The following is a 17912-nucleotide window of genomic DNA, read 5'->3' as shown; positions in this document are numbered from 1 at the left end:
GCTGCCCACTGTGCTGGCGCCGTTCCTCCATGGATCAAATAGTGGTGAGCACTGTGCTGGAAAAGGCCTGTGAATCGCTCAAGAAGGAGAGAAGCAAGAATGACCCAGAGGCATGTAAAGAACATGGCGAAACATTCACAATGTTCTGTTTAGAAGACATGGAACCGGTCTGTATTGCATGTGGGAAAGCAGCTGCACACGCTGGACACAAGCTCTATCCTATTGGAGAAGGTGCTCACGATTGTAAGGTAGGCACGTTAATGTCTCAGGGTTGGTCACCCCAGTATTTCACATTGGTAGCATGTTTTCATTGTTTGACCTACATATCTTCAATATCGGCTGCCTGATACATTTTATTTTAATTTACAGTTTGCAGCATTTAGAAAAAGCATAGTTTAATCTGTTTTTCTGTGACTTTAATTCTCTTAAAACTTTAGAGCTTTACTAAACCTGATATGCTGATATGTGAGAAGGTGTTTAGCAGAATTCATTAACACTCTAATAATAGATTAATATTTTTGGCTTGGCACTGGTTTCCAGTAGACTGAAACTTGACTCCCACAGTTTCTGTGATGCAGTCATTCTACTCCTGCCATCCTCTTGAGTACTAATGCAAAATAAAATAGCTGCATGAGTTCAATCTTGCTTATATTGCCAGAGCATTAGAACCTTTTCTGTACCTGAAACCTTTCCTCTTTAATTTATAGCTGCTGTACTGTGCAGCTTTACATTTACAGGGAATGCTGCTGTCAGAGCGTGTAGCAGCTGAAAGCCACAGTTTATGCTGACAGCTTGGCCACCTGCCAGGCTGACCTTAACTGTCACTGCCCTGTCTCTGACTTTGCAGGAGGAACTGAAGCGTGCAGTTCTGCTTTTGAAAGAAAAATTGCAGCTCTACAAGAAGGCGAAAATGGTCTACGAGGAAATGGCAGAACACGTTAAGGTCCTGTTAGTCCCATCAGTATCAAATGTTACCTTGAACATACTAGAGAGAACTGTGGAGGCAATGATTACTCATCAATCACGTGTCTTTCCAGAACCAAGTCAAACATACTGAAACACAAATAAAAGAAGAATTTCAGGCCCTGCACCATTTCCTGAATGAGCAGGAAGCTGCCAGACTTTCAGATTTAAAGGCCGAGGAGGAGCAGAAGAACCTGATGATTGAACAGAGCATTGAGGAGATGAACAATGAAATGACATCACTCTCCAACACCATTAGATTAGTAGAGCAGGAAATGAGCTCTCAAGATATCCCATTTCTTAAGGTAGATGAGACTGATCCTTCACATAACGTATATAACAAATCATAACCAGACATTGTTTTACATTCATTACTTAATGAAAACATTTCTACATTTTATTTCCAGAATTACAAGGAAACAATAAAAAGGTAATTTAGGATTCAGTAAAGAATATTTTTTAGGATACTATAGCTTCGCAGATGTAATTCTTAACAACTAACTGCTTAAGTATCTTTTCAGAACCTGGAGAAAGTCTCTTGATCCACAAATTATTTCTGGAGCTCTAATTGACGTGGCCAAGTACTTGGGCTCTCTGAAATATAAAGTGTGGGAGAAGATGAGGAGTATAATTAAATATAGTGAGTTCCTAAAAAATAATTAGTCATATTTTGTTGTTCAGTACTTTTCCTGCCATATTAGTAACATCTTGCTCTTTTATTCTTTCAAGATCCAGTTGTTGTAGATCCTAACACAGCAGCTAGCTGCTTCATTCTCTCAGAGGACCTCACAGTCGTGCACACCTCATCCAAGATTTCCAAGGTGCCAGACAACCCAGAACGCTTTGACATCAGTGCTGAGATGCTGGCTGCTGACGGCTATACTTCTGGATGCTGTAGCTGGGAAGTGGAGGTTAAGGATAACACCTACTGGGTGGTGGGAGTAGCCAGCGAGTCAGTCAAAAGGAAGGGCAAGACTGTGCTGACACCAGCAGAGGGGTTCTGGACTATAAGGTTTCGCAATGGAGAGCACAAGGCCTGCACAGCACCATGGGAGCCACTGAACATAACTAAGAAGCCAGAAGTGATAAGAGTAGTTTTAGACATGGACCGAGGCAAGGTGACGTTTTATGACCCTGGAGAGAGAAAGCCTCTTTACACCTTCACAGATGTTATCACACCCAGAGCCTTTCCCTAGTTTTGCACTGCCTGCAAAGAGCATCCACTGAAAATCCTACCCACAAGGATATCCATGTCAACAGACCAATAATTCATCTCTGATGCAAATTGCCAAATATTATTTGTATAAAAATCCAATAAAAGAAATGAAGTTACAATGCTACATTACCAAGAAAAAAACCCAGCTATAATAAATGGATGACATGAAACAAAAATATTTTAAAATGTTTAATTTCAGTTAAAAAACAAACAAAAATGTAGTCTGTAAATAGCTTCACAATGTTTAACACCTATGTTTCTACACTACACAAACTTTGTTACAAAAAATGGCATTCACTGTGTGTGACTTAGCTTTGCATGACCCCAAATGACTAGTGATTTCCACATTCTTTTGAGCTCCTTTCCAAAAAAATGTATAAATCCATGAAACACAGATGTGGAGTTTTATATAAGGCACATACAGTAACAACGCATGTGTATACTGCAAACCCATGACAGTGCTGTTCAGAAGCTCAAATGTGGTAAGTGAGATTAGTTTTCCATTGCATTTGAAAGAATTTAGTTAGTGTTTGATCTAGTAAGTACATGATGAAGTAATTCATGTTGAAATCTGGCTTTGCAGTTTCATCCATACACACAGCAACCACTCCATTAGCTTCACACTGAAGTATAGCTTAAGCTAGTCTTGCAGCATAATTCATAAATTGGTATACACCCTTTAAAACAGTTTGACTTGATAGGACCTCTGTTCTCCTAACCATATTACTGTAAAATGTTCCTATGTCAAATGGGTTGTGGGAGTTACCCATTCTATGTGAGGTGATGCTCAAAGGCATTCTGAGGTGTTCATTTAAAAACTAAAAAGTTATTAAAGGGAATAACTTCCCTCATGTTAAGTTATGGCGAGTTACTTATACACTGTTAAAATGTCATCTGCAGCTGTCTAAGTAGTCTTCTTGGCTCTGTTCCCTGGACAGTTAAAGTCAAGGCAGATGGCAAACTGAGAATGACTGATCCTGACACCACATGTGCATGTGTTATCTTTTCTCAGCATTTGTATAACTGAGGCACCATGACTGCCCTGCTATGACCTCCCATGTCACAGAGGCATTCTTCCCTCTGTTATAGCATTGTACAGCCTCTCATCTACAGCCTCATACCGTGCAGCTCTAGTGTTCAATAAGTAGATCTGGTCAGTTGTGAGGCGCGGGTCATATCCCTCCCTCTGTAGCCTGGTTTTCTGGATTTTAAATGTACCTATCCAGGAATGCGGAGATACACAAGAGGTTATGATTTGTTGATATCAGTGGTAGTTCACATGTTTAGGAACTCAGGAGGAATACTTGGGCATTTTACCTGTTGTGTCTACTCGTGGAGAGATTCGCAGAAAGACAGGGCGAGCATACGGAGGAAGACCTCGCTGGACTTTCTGCAAGAAATCGTTGCAGTCGAAACACCCTGTAGAGTCTGCAATGGCAGCCATGCCTGCCTTACCTTCCACACCTAGTATGAGACATGGAGATTAATGCTTATCCAGTAAACAGCAGAGTGAAATCCATATGCAATAAAGGTAAATACCATCCCAATGTGATGCTAAAAACAGCAAGTATACAAAGTTAACAGCCACCTGGCACTGCTACACCATACACAGCCACATCAGTCTGACCCAGAAGATTGCTCAGTATACCCTCCACCTCGGTGGTGGAGACATTTTCTCCTTTCCAGCGAAATGTGTCTCCACTGCGGTCTCGGAAGTACATATAGCCCAGTTCATCCATCACCAGCACATCACCTAGGGTAGACATATGGAACATAAAATAACTGCCAACCTTGAATGAAAAAATGAAATAAAATGACTAAGCAAACATTACAATCAACCATACTGATGACTGAGAAAGTTAGACTGGCAATCCACCATTGCCTTTTCCAGTTAACATATTATAAATATCTTGAACACTTAGACTGGTTTATTTGTTAAAATATTTTTAAAATGAACACTGTAAGCTGAGTTGAGTGTTATGATGCATTAAATCTGCAATATAAAGATTTTTTTATGCATTTTAAGGAATAAAAAAAGAAATACTGCAAACCTGATATATATGCAGAATCATTTTTCTTGAAGACATTGTGAGCAATCTTCTTCTGTGTAGCGTCCTTGTTAGCGTAACCATCAAAGCGCCGTAATGGGTCCTGCTGGTTGATACGACCCACCAGAAGCCCTGGCTCCCCTACAACACATGGAGGAGTCTCACAAAGTGCTTTACAAAGGTCAACACAGTTAACAATATTGGTGCTGATCACAGGTATTAGCACTGGTTACCAGGGGAGCAAGAAACACAGAGGCCCTGGCTGTCTCGAACCAGCTCCATGCTGTCTTCATTCACCTTCACCAAACGGATGGGGTACATATTGGGGAGAATGCGACTATTAAATCCACAGGCTCCCACCTGGCAGAACAGAATTAGCTCAACTTTGATCAAATTCACATTTTACCTGCAAAGACATGAGAAATGTTGTGATTCCTGACCTTGCCATCCATGTTGGCAATGCTACAGTTGCATTCAGTTGCTCCATAGAACTCGCCAATCTGTGCAACCCCAAAACGCTCTGTGAAGGCCTCCCACACACTGGGGCGCAACCCATTCCCCACTGCCAGTCGGACTTTGTGGCCCTTTTCTGATGGCCGTACTGGCTGAGACAGGAGGTAACGGCAGATTTCCCCGATATACTGCACCACCTACGAGAGGAAAGCAAGTTGTGTGACTATGGTAGTGCATGTTTAAAACCAGTATTTTATAGTTATTGGTTTTACAAAATATGGCAATTAAATATTTTCTAAACACAAAGTCTTACAGTGCAGTTGTACTTAATGCAATCTTCCCAGAATCGGCTGGCAGAGAATTTCTTCTTCACTACCACAGTGAGGCCATGGATCAGACACTGACCAACTCCCATGATATTACCTGGCAAGAAGAGAGAGGTCACACTTCAGTTATGCAAAACAAGAGGGTAAAACTGAATCCATGAAGAGCTGGAGGCTACCGTCACATGCCTGCTGAGTGATAGAGAGGCAGGCAGTCATAGATGATGTCATCAGGGCGCATGCGAAAGGCAAAATACCCAAAAGCAGCGATTCGGTAGTAACTGTTGTGGAGAAAACAGGAGAGATTCTCAGATAGCGTTCATTACAACTCTGGAGGGTGATGCCATTTTGTGACTGGTCGCTCAAGAAAACATACCGACTGTGTACAACAATGGCAGCCTTGGGTAGTCCAGTGGTGCCAGAGGTATAAATATAAAACAGATGGTCTGCAAAAAAAAAAAGAATACAATAGAGCACTACAATTACACACTTTAAACATGTGTCTTCACAGTATTTTATTCACTGCTGGAATGCCATTAGTGAACCCAAAGAATGACAATGACAATGAACAGAAAACATAGTTGTCTCTCTTTTCATTCATCCTTTTGTTTTCCTGGGCAATACAGACCTCAGGTTTGTTAACCGGTAATATGTTGGAGTCACACCTTTAACGCTGACTTGTATCTTCATTCATCTACTAATGGGGATCTGGTATGTTATTCAAACAATACACATCTCAACTAGTCCCTCATACCTACTCCAGCAGGAGAATATCAACCAAACACAGTAGAAGAGTCTGCATAGATTACTATAAAATGAAATAACCACCAAGTCTAAAATAGAGTCAGGGATGAGTTCAGTGGAAGATAAGGTACTCACCATTCATGCCTTTGGGGGGAACACAAGGTAAAGGTGGATGTTTAGAGGAAGAGGCTAAAATTGGGTCCAGAGGTTGAGCACCCAGATAAGTCAGACGTTCTGTACTGAGGTCTCCTGTACAAAACCATACCATGGAGTGGGTAATGGAGGAGCTGACATCCAACACAGCTGATATTCAGTAAGACAAACAAGAGGGAGATAGGAAGAGAGGACAATCAGGCCAGGTCAAACACTGTAGCTTAAATTAGAACATAGTGTGTATACACACTTAACACTCAGTTAAATTACATATAACCAATGAGACTTCATTAACTGATCCTTTTTGCATGAGGTCATAATAATGATAATTTTATTTCTGAAGCCTATAAAACAGATGAATGAAAACACTATATCTTAACAGCACAAACAAAGTAGTGTTTATGTTGTCCAGAGAAACAAAGGCAAGCAAATGTTAACTAACTTTACAAAAAAGGTGGTAGATGATCACAACAGCATGGCCTAACCATGACATGTCGAAAACACAGTCACTGCCAGTTTACATTAACAGTGTGATGCTATAGGACAAAATGTTGACCACCTCACATGATATAGAGGCAAAATATTCATTAAAAATATGTTGCTGAAGTTGATCAGTATTTTATGACTTCTGCTTGCAATAGCAATGCAATCCTTTTAATTTGATGAATATTAGATATGTTGCTAGCCTGTAATACAGTTTTTCTTTAGAACAAACCCATCCGCTGATACAAAATTAAAACCTAAATACTAATTTTAAACCAGCATTTCCTAATTCATAACACTCTTACCATCAGCAAGCTCGGCTCCAAACACAATAGCTCGTGACCCTGACACCCCAATACAGTGCAGGAGTGAATCATGGCGGAGGTTGAAGTTGATGAGTGCAGCTTCCACGCCCACCTTGGCCAAACCCAGCCAAAGCGCCACCTGTAATGGTCTGCTTTCCATGAAGATGGCCACCACATCCCCAGGTACCAAGCCTTGACCTCTTGCCCAGTGGGCTACTGCATTAGACAGCTCATCCAGCTGGGTGAAGGTCCATGTTTCCCCCGTTGTCTCATAGATTAGTGCTGGTTTATTTGGGTGGCGTTTTACTGTCTGGGCGAAGATGGAAACAATATTGCTTCCACTGTGCATGTAACGCCATAAAGCCAGCTTCACTCTCAAAAGCACATACAGGCCACTGGTGAGGAGGAGGAAGATGGGAAGAGATGAGGTAAATAAAGATGTAGGCTCAAAGACATATGAACTTTACTGGGACATATCCAACTTACTTAAGGTCTCTCTTGGCAGTACGTGTTGCAATGTATAAGAATTTCCAGCTTCTTGTGCCTAGATATACCCCAAGGCCTGCTGCCACACTCCAGGGCCAGGACACCCCGAAGAGACGCAACAGTCCCATGGACCCCAGAGAGACTGAGACACTCGTTGCATTGTGCATTCTTGTCATGGAGGAAAACGTGGAAGATAGGCATACAGGACACAATGGTCTTATGTTGTAGCCTACATGGTTTCACTCAAGAGACCGAATTACTGTAGCACAGGCTAGAACAGGAAAACACTTCTAAGAAATGTCTGTATAGCTAACGTTAACAATTCTTTAAAAGCCCCGAGCGGGGATGAACTTTTACCCAAATTGCCACTTATCAATTAAGCAGTGCACATAAACAGATGCCTCTCCGGGTTACATAAACATCATAGTTACCTTACAGCGCAAAAATGTTTCTCACTGGACTCAACTTACCTAAGTTACAAGTTAGCAGACTGAAGTGGTGCTCCCTTTAAACCGCTAACCCGCCGGTCGGCACAACTTGTTATTTTCGCCTTAACTGGGTGTATTCTAATCGTCCACCGGATGCTGCGAGCGTCAAAAAACACACAACGCAGCGTTAATGGGGAAATTAATAGTTTTTACGAGTTTAACAGTTTTGTAGTTCACTGCTAATCAGCGCGGGTTTTCTTAAGAAGTAGCGTTAAACAGCTTATTGTTAAAGGATATTCAGAAATATGTCAAAAGTACATGAGCGAGTCCTCTGTGCTGGTATTCATGGGGTTGAGTTCTTAAGTTGAGCCTGACTGTCAGGAGTGACCTAAATCTGAATGAGAACACTACAATGCTGTGTGAATCTGGCTATTTTCTGTACTCCATATTGAATAGAGTCGCTGCCAAAGAGGCACCGCCCATCCCGGGTGTGAGCACTCTTCAGGAGCTCAGCCATTTGTTAAACCACGCGCTTGTCAAGTTGTTTCTAATTTTAATTGGACAATGATAACCCCGCCCAATATCCCAACTGCCGGATTTGCAGGTGCCTGCTATTGATAGTGGGACCGGCACAGACTACCAACTAAATGTTTACGATGTTATTCAAGACCGGTTCCACTCGTCAATCTCAATCTTCAATCACACCTTGTACACTTTTGGCTTGCTGAACACAGACCTCATCAACATCTGTAGAACTCACTAAAGTAGAAATTCACATTTTTTTTCACAACACCCACAAAATAAGTTATTTATTTCAGCCCATAAGAGAAAAGTTAAAGATCAAAACGGCTATTACAGACTGATGGCTGGCCTGTGTGTGTCCGTACAGAAACTTACGGTCATTGGTGAAGCTACTTCAAAGCATAGCTTTGCAAGCTATGAATTATTCACACTGAAGGAAGTTGAAATACAGCAAAGGTACCCTAGGGAGAAATTTGGTGAACTAAAGCTACTTAGAAAAAGTAGTTCAAAAAACTTTGTAAAAAAAAAAAAAAAAAAAGATACAAAAAGTAATGTACCTGCCAAAAATGCCACTAAGTTGAGTTTCATTACCTGTGATCTAGACCTGCCCTAACAATCCCATCTGGGCTTTTCCTAAAGACACAATGATATACAATGTGTTATATCTGGATTTTGTATCTGACTACAACTAGAACAACAAAGAAAAAATATTTAGCTTGCACCTTTTTAAGACAGTTTGACCGACTTGAACATTAGCCTAAAAAAATGGGCCTGTCGTCTTAGGCTACTTGTCAGTTTATCTTCTGGTGAAATAACACAACCAACAGAGTCCTTTGACTCTCCCTTTGTGTTCAGGACCTGTCTGCTTTGTGGCCAACCCCCATATAAACAGTTACAGACCTCCAGTGGTTAAAAAGAAGAAACTATAGAGAAACTGCATGATTAAAACCAATCCAGGGGTGATATTCAGAATTGAGAAGATTTTTTTATTAATAAAAGAAAGATGTCTTGTGAACCATGATTTAATCAAACATCAAGGCTGAAACTTAAAACATCTTGCATAACTCTTTTTTTTACTCTTTCTACTAAAAAACAAACATTACATAAAAGATGAAGATGAGTGTATCTTTTTTGAATACCGAGCCGCCTCCTCCGTCACATTCATTTATCACTAATGTTGACATTTGTGTCCCTCCCAACATTTCATGTCCTCTGCTGAGCCTTTAAAGCAGAGGTGATCTCAGTCTTCACTGTCATTTTGCAATACTGATCCAGTTCTGGCTGAATACTTGAACAGTCAAATTTAGTGTCAGCTGTTGCAAATATTTCAAAATTCACTTTCTTAAATTCTAAATGATAATTCTCATGTTTCCTTCAAAACAGAAAGAGATTCAAGTCTGTTATTCACGGACCATGATGATTATCATCCACCAGTGTCACATAAATATATGTATACAGTACACACAGACATCAGAGGAAACTGCATGATGATAATCAGATGACTCAAGGGTTTCTGTACATGTGGAATCTTACTTAGAAGAATAAAATACTCAGAGCCCACTGTTAACATCACCTGACAGATATTTTATAATATTTTACATATTTAAAAAACTCATGTGTTCAAAAATCTTCCCATGGGATGAGGTGAGTATAAATCAAAAGATACAACACTAACTCCATAAGGCTGGTAATGTTTAAAAGGGAATACTGTGTTTGATCTGCACTGATATATTATAAATTAATATATCTGAATATTAAAATTAATTAATATATATCTGATTTGAGATGTACTTAATGTTTGTTTGTTTGTTTGTTAAAATTCAAGCACCAATATTTCAGAGTTGCCTTTGAGACCATCATGCCTATAAACAGGAAGGAAAAGAAGCCTGTCTTCTATTTCCTCTGTAACTTTCTGTCTTATATGTGAACCAGGCAGATACATCTTTCAGCAGCAAGCAAAGAGTTATGAAATGTGTCAGGCATGAATGTGAAACTAAAAATAAATGAAGAAATAAATAATGTCATGGGTTTGACATTTAGTTTTCATGTGCTCTTTAACAGAACTCCTAACTTTACTCTTAGGTTGCTGATGCTTTTTCACCATTATTTCAGCTAAATATGCACTGTGACATTAAATCAAAATAAGATATCTTTATACTTCAGCAGCCTAAAAGTAATTAACAATTACTAAAATAAAGTAATAAACAATTCATGATCAGTGTGGGAAGACCTTCCCACTGAGCCCTTAAACATGAGATAACTTCAGGAGAGGCCTTAGGAAAATCGTTAAAAAAATAACCAACACACAATTAATAAGGCACATAATTCACACGGTCAGTCACAGGAAATAGCAAAAATAATTTTTGAACATTCAAGTTAAGAAACCTTCATCATCTGTGAAAATGAAAAACTTCAAATAAGCAGATACATTACATTAAAGATGCTACAGCATACTGAATGGTGTAGGAAGGCAGTCAAATATCAATACATATTGAATTGGCCAGAAATATATACACATACAAAATACAAAGGCCAACTCACAGTAAGGAAGGATGGTATTTTGCAGTGAAGTTGGTGTAATGTCTACAGATGGGAGTGCAGTAGTTGGCTGATTGTCTAAGATGGAATTCTTGAGGAAATCAGTCAGACCTTGCTCCCAAGTCACTCTTTAACTCCTCAGATGTGAGACTCTCCTGTGTCCTGGCTGCTTTTGGATGCCTGAGAATGACAGAAGAAGAAGAAGAAGGGATGAGCCATTTACTGAAAAATGATTCCCCCAGAATCAGAGCCTTTGTTATGAAATATAAATAAATGCTTACACGTGCTTTGCTGGGCTGTGAGGAACTGAATTCTGAGTAGCTCTTCTTCTGAGTTCCACAGATTCTGGAAAGAATGTTTCCATACTCTTCCCTCACCTAAAATCAGAATATAAGTTGAGTTTTGACACCAGAAAAAGGAGCAGAGCTTGGTCATTTTTTGTGAGGAGTGTGACAGACCTGTTTAGAAAACAGACAGTGCATGATGAAAAGCATGACCCCCTGAAGGCTGGCAAAGATTGTGAACAGGTAAGACATAACTATAGTGCCCTTCTGAAACTGGAAACATCCTAAGATCCACATGGTGCCCAGCAAGCACAGCTGAGCCACTGCAGTAATGGTGAATGCCCTGCAGGAGGCAACAAAGACACACATGGGCAAAATATGAGAAAAGAGTTTTCTTTGGGGGACTGGTTTTTATTTCTATCATTAGTGGAAGAGACAATAATATATACAGTAAAATGTGTAATACCACATAGCAAATATGTGCATACACACACTGCCACTACAAAGATAAACATTTGCATGTCTGATTTTTGGGGGCTGCTTGCAGACTATTAATAACTCACTTTATTTTCTGCAGATTGTTTAGGTCAGGGTTTAAACTTGAGAACTTCTCTGCCAGCTTCCACACAGTGATGAGGAAGAAGATAATGTTAATCTGAAATGAAACAGAGATTACTTTATAAAAAAAAAGCACTGATGACAATTTTAGGGATATTATTGTCATCAGTTATTTTTATACTTACAATCATGATGACACAGACAGGGCCAAAGAAACTCCAGATGGTTTCTAGGTTTAGCCAACAACTGAAATACATATTTAGAGTTTACTGAGCAGATTAAATGTTAGCACGACCTAGAGTTTAAGCTTAGATTACAAATAAACTAGGATCAGCATCAGCATCAGCATCAGCAGAGGGTACTTACTATCTCTTAGTGCCATATCCCTTGGCATTAGCTAAGGCAGAAATAGCGACAATTACAGCTGGAACTCCATAGCCACCTGCCATCATGTAAAAGGTGTTGAAGTTGGTGTTAAAGACCAGAACCACCATTCTGAAGAGTTGGATGCCCTCCAGACACATCCAGCAAAATGCTGCCAGGTAGAAGAAATGCAAAAACCCTGCTACCACTGCACAGCCAACCTAATGCAGTAAGAAGAGGGATGAGAATCAGGATGTCAGTGATGAAATAAGGGCCAAAGATGCTGAAAAGCTTCCTGGGTTAATCTGACCAGTGCAGGAAGTTTGACTATGCACAATGTTTTAGTATTTACCCGGTTCTCTGTTTGAGAGATGCCTGCAAGGAAGATTAGGTTGGCAATGAAGAGGCTGATGCAGAGGTGCAGGTGGATGGTGGTTCTTGGGCTTTTGATGGAGCCGATCAATGAGAAAGTCAGAATGCAGATGAACAGGCAAATTAAAGAAAGGAACAGACCCACCCAGCTGATCAGCTGCAGCTCAAACTTGTCCTTTTGAGGCAGAGAGAAAGAAAGAAAGAAAGGGGGGTGACTTTACAATCCACAGAAATAGACTGAAGGTTCTACTATAAACTCTCAACTACAAGTGTATCATCATTAAATGCATGAGTTTTAACCTCCATCTCATAGAGAGCCATGAGCACAGCAAAGCTGCTCAGATGGTTGCAGGAACACACAGTGAATTTAGAGTTGGACTCCACCACACTGCAGCCTCGAGCAGACCATGTCCCTCCTTCCTCTGAAGAATCCCAGAAAGCACACATGTGTGTTTCCTTAGACTGTCAAACAAAACAGAGGTAACAGCCATTATGAGTAAAAAAAAAAAAAGCACATTTTGATTGTTATCCTTTATAGCAAAATGTATGCTACCTGTTCCAGGTGATGAAAAGTTAATTTGACAGGCTCTTCAAGGTGACTTGTGTTTCTGTTACTGACTGTGACAGTCACAACTTTAGAATTGATCTTAAAGCTTTGGTTCTCCGCTGGTCTCATTCCATCAAAAAAGCCATTTGCAGAGTCTTCCAGGTTTTCATAACTCAGCATGGACACTGTTGTAAAACCTTACAAAATCATAGCAGGATAATGTTCATTTAATTAGTCATATATGTCTTAATCAAAGTGCTTACAACTGATTTAATTAGGTATGATCATTACCAGGGTAATAGGAGAGATCTCCTGCAGCTGTCTTCAGCTGAATGTCCAGCTGAACTTGTTTAGCTGATAACGTCACAGCTCCCTGGGGTAAGTCAGCCCCTCTATGTACAAGCAGCTGCACCTCTGGACCAAGATATAACAATCAGCTTTTCATGAGCTATGAATGAATTGAGCACATCTTTGTCATTTTAATGTGACAGATGTGTGACAAATTAAAGGAAAAACCTGAATAAATGAGTACAAACTTTGATGGTTTTTGCTTCAAAGTTGTGCCCAGCTAATTTTCTATCAATTCACTGACTAATTGTTCTATCGGGCCCTAGATGATTTAGTATTAAATTATATTAGTGAGTATGAAACAGTGGGATGAACACAGTGTGGGAATTTGTTTCAGAAGAATGAGGTTTTCTACCTCCAACAGAGGAGCACTGAAGCTGTTCTGGAGGCACTTTACTAAATAGTTTGTTGTTCGATTTAGGTTTTCCTTTAATTTGTGACCCATTTGTATGTCAGTTCATATTTAACCTGTGTGAGTAGAAGACATATTTATCCCTGGGGTCTTTATCAAGGGTGATATAAGCCTCAAAGTCTCTTCCACTATGTCCAGAAAGTAGGAGACTTTCTTGTTATATTTGAAGTTTCCACTGGACAAGAGCGCATTGATCAAAGACAACAGTTTCTGAAGCCACAGAAGAGGAAGGGGATTTGGAGAAATGAGAGACAGAATTAGACTGAGGCAGACTTTCAGGCTGCATACTACCTCAAGCTAACAAAAACAGTCTAAAAGACATCAAAACATCATGTGACAGAGCTTGAAGGGGGCAGAGCATCTTGTTTCTGTGCTTGCTATGGAGAACTGGATTTTATTATTTTATTACAGTACATTTCTATATATACAGTATATATGTACAACTATACCTTCAGTATATCCTTTCCATCCAATTGAGTCAGACTGTCACCTTTTGTAAGTCCCAGACAGATTGTTTTCAATTGCATCACAAGATCATGTGCACTGTCAAATGTCTAGGAGAACAATTTGAAAGGAATGAAACACAAGTAGGAGGCAGTGTGCATTTTACATGCATGTTTAACAATGACAGAAGTGTTTCTGGTGTGGAGTTACCTGTGTCATATTTTGGAATACATCACAGTTTAATGCTGAAGAAACACAAGGTTTGATTCATTAAATGTAGTTGCTGAAGACCACGGTAGTCATATCATGAGAACAGCTTTACTCATAAACATTCCTTTTATAGAGTTACTGAACAAACATGGATGCAGTAATGAATGTTGTAAAATGTCGAATGCTGTTGAATGTTCTTACCAGTGCAGCCAGACACTTTTCTGCCATAGTTAGAGGACTCTGCATGGCATACACAATAATGGCCACTGGCTCCATGGTGGCAGGTTCCATTTCCGCAGATTGTTTTATTAATGACACATATGTCTAAAACGATAACAAACCAGGGAGATGTAAATGGTTGAACTGTGTTTCAGTCAGCGCTAACAGAAAAATAAATATCCTGGTCAACTGGAATGTTTATATTAGAAGAGATCATCATAGTTGTTTTTAAAGATAATACATCAAACTAAGAACATTAAGCAGGCTGGACAGAGCCACAGCAGAGGACAGCCATTCACTAAAACAGCCTGCATTGTAACCAAACTATTATGCCAAAAATATGTATTTCTAAAGGATCAACTAGCATAAGCCATAATTTTTTAAAACTTTGTTTCAATACAATTTTCTTAAAGCAGAATAGTTTCCACCACCTTGCAAATATCAGGACCCTTCTTTAGTTATTTTATACAACAATGCAAAACTTGACTCAGTAACAATTCTGCAGTCACCAAATCTCAACCAAATTGAACACTTCTGGGAGATTTTGGACTCATGTTCTATCAAAACACCAAATGAGGGAAAATCTTTTTGAAGAATGGTGTTTATCCCTCCAGTAAAATTCAGAGAATCAATGCCAAAGCTGAAGCTGTTCTGTTGGCACATGGTGGTCCAAAAAAAGTCCAGCAACACTTGGAGTGTTTTGAGCAACTTTAATGTTAAGACCAAAACCAAGATGCTTTGACAAGGAGCCTTTGTCAGGCCCCGTTGTCTCTTGACACACTTTATGTTGATTTTATCATTAATTTTTCACCATCATGTAGCACTCACCTTCACATTGTTCCTGAGTCCCAAAGAAGTGAAATTTGCCAGATTTAAGTCCAAAGCCAGCGTCACAAACACACTGATAACTGCCTGGTGTGTTTCTGCATGTTGCATTCGGACCGCAATCCGTTTTATTTTTACATTCATCAATGTCTATATGAATAGGACGAAGACATTTAAAAATAGATGAAAAACAAAACCATCATTCAACTATCACTGTTTTAAAACCTTAGAAACAATGTTTAGGAAAAAAATGTTTTAAACAATGTTTAAAAAAACTTTAAAAACACATACTAAAAAATCACATTAACAAGAAATAACAATAGTACATACAGTTTAGTGTTTATCCTGTGCATAGTGTTATCTACCACGGTATTTTGATATAGTGAAGAAGAAGACTCTCTGATGCAATATACAAGATGACTTACCATGACATTTCTGAGATGTTGATGCTGAAAAAGTCACATTCCCTGTTGATGATCTAAAACCAGTAACACATTTGCAGTGGAAGCTACCATTCGTGTTGAAACATTCTGCATTTTTTCCACATATCTCTTTAGTATCACATTCATTAGTATCTTCATAGAAAGACAAGGATGTGGAAAGGAACAACATCATATAAATTAGTGCTTGAATAGACATTTGAGACTGAATCTTTTGTAGAAATAATATAGTAAGCCATGTTTTATATTTTCACTTTCTTACGTCTGAATACAAAGATGAATGCAATAAATACAATTAAACACACACGCTCATGTGCTAAGATACATATGTTTTTCATACCATTGCATTGATCGGCGACCCGTTCAAATCCTTTGGGGCATTCTGGTCCCACTACCACAGGTGTGGACAGGACAAGACACAGAGCTGAAATGCAAGCAGGCAACTGTCAGTCTATAGTTCATCACCTTCTGAACATTAAAGCCGCTGCTGCTGCAATAGCGCTGATGCTTAATCAACATTAACCTGATTTTCATTGTTCTAACATATTTCAGTGTAGCTGGAGGGACATTAAGGGATCAGTCTGACACTAGAAGTGTTTGGAGTTTAAAAAAAAGGCTCTACGGGAAATATAAATACCCTCATTTCCTCAGATTGGTTTAACAACCTTTGCACCATAATTCAAAATGAATCTATAAACCTCTGTTTCCTATGTGTGAAGAAACATGAGCTGGCATGGTACAAGCACAAAATAACAATAAAGATCTGCTGGGAGAGTGCAGTGTCAGTCCTGTGTGGTCACCTAATGGGTGTAATATATGGAAACAGAAACAAAGTCTAGTTATATTATTTTTCCATCATTGGTCTACATGTTGAACTAAGTATAATCCAGAAATAACCAACTACTTATGAAAGAATCAAAACGGTATACGGCATTCCAACACGTTTTCATTTCCAGGGAGTCAACTACTGACATTTTGTCAAGTACCTTTTGCTTCTTATCATACATATAATACCCTGTGATAGACTGGTGACCTGTCCAGGGTGTACCCTGCTTTCACCCAGTGTCAGTGGGATTGGCTCCAGCCCCCTGTGACCCTATTCAGGAATAAGTGGTATAGATAATGGATGGATGGATGGATAGATATAATACCATCTTGCTCGGAGCATCAGGAAGTGAAGTGACTGGATACTACATTGAAAACCCTCCGTGTGTCATACAGAAACCAAAAGTTAGGTACTTGACATATTGTCGGTATTTAATGCCCTTGGAATGAGAATTGTTTTTCCTTTCGTTTTCTTAAAAACTGCAGCTGGATACAATAAATAATAGAGGCAAGTGGGAAAGTACATTATGTTTTCAGTGATTCTGGGGGAACAGAACATTTAATAACTAAATTAATGCCTTGGTAATTTAAAGAAGGACTAGTTTATGCCCTGCATTATAAAGTTTTTAGATATAACGTTTTGTTCTCTGAACATAATATAACATATAACATAATGTAGACAACAGTTGTCATTGCATCTATGGATAGAATATATGAAAGTGCCTTGGTAGATTTGTGTTGATTATCACATCATGAAATGCTTCAGTGGTTTGTATGAGTTGGAATCCCCCAGTGTTGTTATTTTGTGACATGGCAACACAACACAAATGCAATGAGCTCATAATGTAAAAATAAAACAGCAATAAGTAGAAGAACAGAGGACTGATACTGAGCTCTATGGAGAAAAGCTGTTCAGCCCTTTCCCACACAGAGAGTTCAAGCTCCGACTGCTGCGTAGAGCCACGCATTGTCAACAGCGACAGTCTAAGATTCTCACTATTATGACTTTGATAATCAAAGTAATTAGATACATTTATTGACAAACATAACATTTTATCTGATTGCCAATATGGTTTTAGGTCGAACAGGTCGACATCCTTGGCCATTACTGACCTGATGGAGGACATTACAAGTGCTATGGATGAGAAAAAATATACGATGGGGATATTTATTGACCTAAAAAAAGCATTTGATACAATTAATCATGAACTATTAATGGATAAGTTAGAGAAATATGGGATCAGAGGAATGGCTTGGAATTGGATCAGAAGTTATTTGACACAGAGGCGTCAATTTGTGAAGTTGGGTGAATACCAATCGAGTGAGCTGGATATTGTATGTGGAGTGCCTCAGGGTTCTGTTTTGGGACCTAAATTATTTATATTATACATTAACGATATATG

At 39.2% G+C, this 17912-nt stretch overlaps 3 protein-coding genes across 3 annotated transcripts in view; 1 reads left to right on the top strand and 2 right to left on the bottom strand.

The window, feature by feature from the left end:
- Positions 1 to 29: 29 nt before the first annotated feature.
- Positions 30 to 2220, top strand: trim35-13 (tripartite motif containing 35-13). Its single transcript, XM_020610223.1, has 6 exons — positions 30 to 248; positions 848 to 943; positions 1038 to 1268; positions 1371 to 1393; positions 1485 to 1603; positions 1693 to 2220. Exons 1-6 carry the CDS (start codon positions 30 to 32, stop codon positions 2157 to 2159), a joined length of 1155 nt encoding a protein of 384 aa, XP_020465879.1. The 3' UTR covers positions 2160 to 2220.
- A 162-nt stretch (positions 2221 to 2382) lies between these two features.
- slc27a1a (solute carrier family 27 member 1a) lies at positions 2383 to 8099 on the bottom strand. The gene is made up of 14 exons (XM_020610277.1): positions 7921 to 8099; positions 7645 to 7758; positions 7175 to 7342; positions 6689 to 7083; positions 5883 to 6050; positions 5380 to 5449; positions 5193 to 5284; positions 4994 to 5103; positions 4668 to 4877; positions 4461 to 4587; positions 4231 to 4368; positions 3768 to 3932; positions 3497 to 3643; positions 2383 to 3397 (listed from the first exon to the last, which is right to left on the bottom strand). Exons 3-14 carry the CDS (start codon positions 7339 to 7341, stop codon positions 3240 to 3242), a joined length of 1947 nt encoding a protein of 648 aa, XP_020465933.1. The 5' UTR covers position 7342; positions 7645 to 7758; positions 7921 to 8099; the 3' UTR covers positions 2383 to 3239.
- Positions 8100 to 8689: 590 nt separating this feature from the next.
- The window catches only part of adgre5a (adhesion G protein-coupled receptor E5a), a 12722-nt gene continuing 3499 nt past the window's right edge, over positions 8690 to 17912 (bottom strand). The window contains exons 2-18 of the mRNA XM_020610275.1: positions 16025 to 16108; positions 15670 to 15819; positions 15248 to 15394; positions 14402 to 14524; positions 14201 to 14235; positions 13996 to 14100; positions 13603 to 13756; positions 13078 to 13200; positions 12793 to 12983; positions 12540 to 12701; positions 12220 to 12414; positions 11871 to 12088; positions 11690 to 11750; positions 11510 to 11601; positions 11121 to 11289; positions 10944 to 11039; positions 8690 to 10842 (exon numbers count right to left, since the gene is read on the bottom strand). Of these exons, the coding sequence (XP_020465931.1) occupies positions 10801 to 10842; positions 10944 to 11039; positions 11121 to 11289; positions 11510 to 11601; positions 11690 to 11750; positions 11871 to 12088; positions 12220 to 12414; positions 12540 to 12701; positions 12793 to 12983; positions 13078 to 13200; positions 13603 to 13756; positions 13996 to 14100; positions 14201 to 14235; positions 14402 to 14524; positions 15248 to 15394; positions 15670 to 15819; positions 16025 to 16108 (2147 nt within the window). The 3' untranslated portion in view covers positions 8690 to 10800. The remainder of the gene's footprint in view (positions 10843 to 10943; positions 11040 to 11120; positions 11290 to 11509; positions 11602 to 11689; positions 11751 to 11870; positions 12089 to 12219; positions 12415 to 12539; positions 12702 to 12792; positions 12984 to 13077; positions 13201 to 13602; positions 13757 to 13995; positions 14101 to 14200; positions 14236 to 14401; positions 14525 to 15247; positions 15395 to 15669; positions 15820 to 16024; positions 16109 to 17912) is intronic.

Source organism: Monopterus albus, unplaced genomic scaffold, assembly GCF_001952655.1.
Source record: "Monopterus albus unplaced genomic scaffold, M_albus_1.0 scaffold105.1, whole genome shotgun sequence".
Classification (NCBI taxonomy): domain Eukaryota; kingdom Metazoa; phylum Chordata; class Actinopteri; order Synbranchiformes; family Synbranchidae; genus Monopterus; species Monopterus albus.
This window is presented reverse-complemented; position numbering and strand designations above follow the sequence as displayed.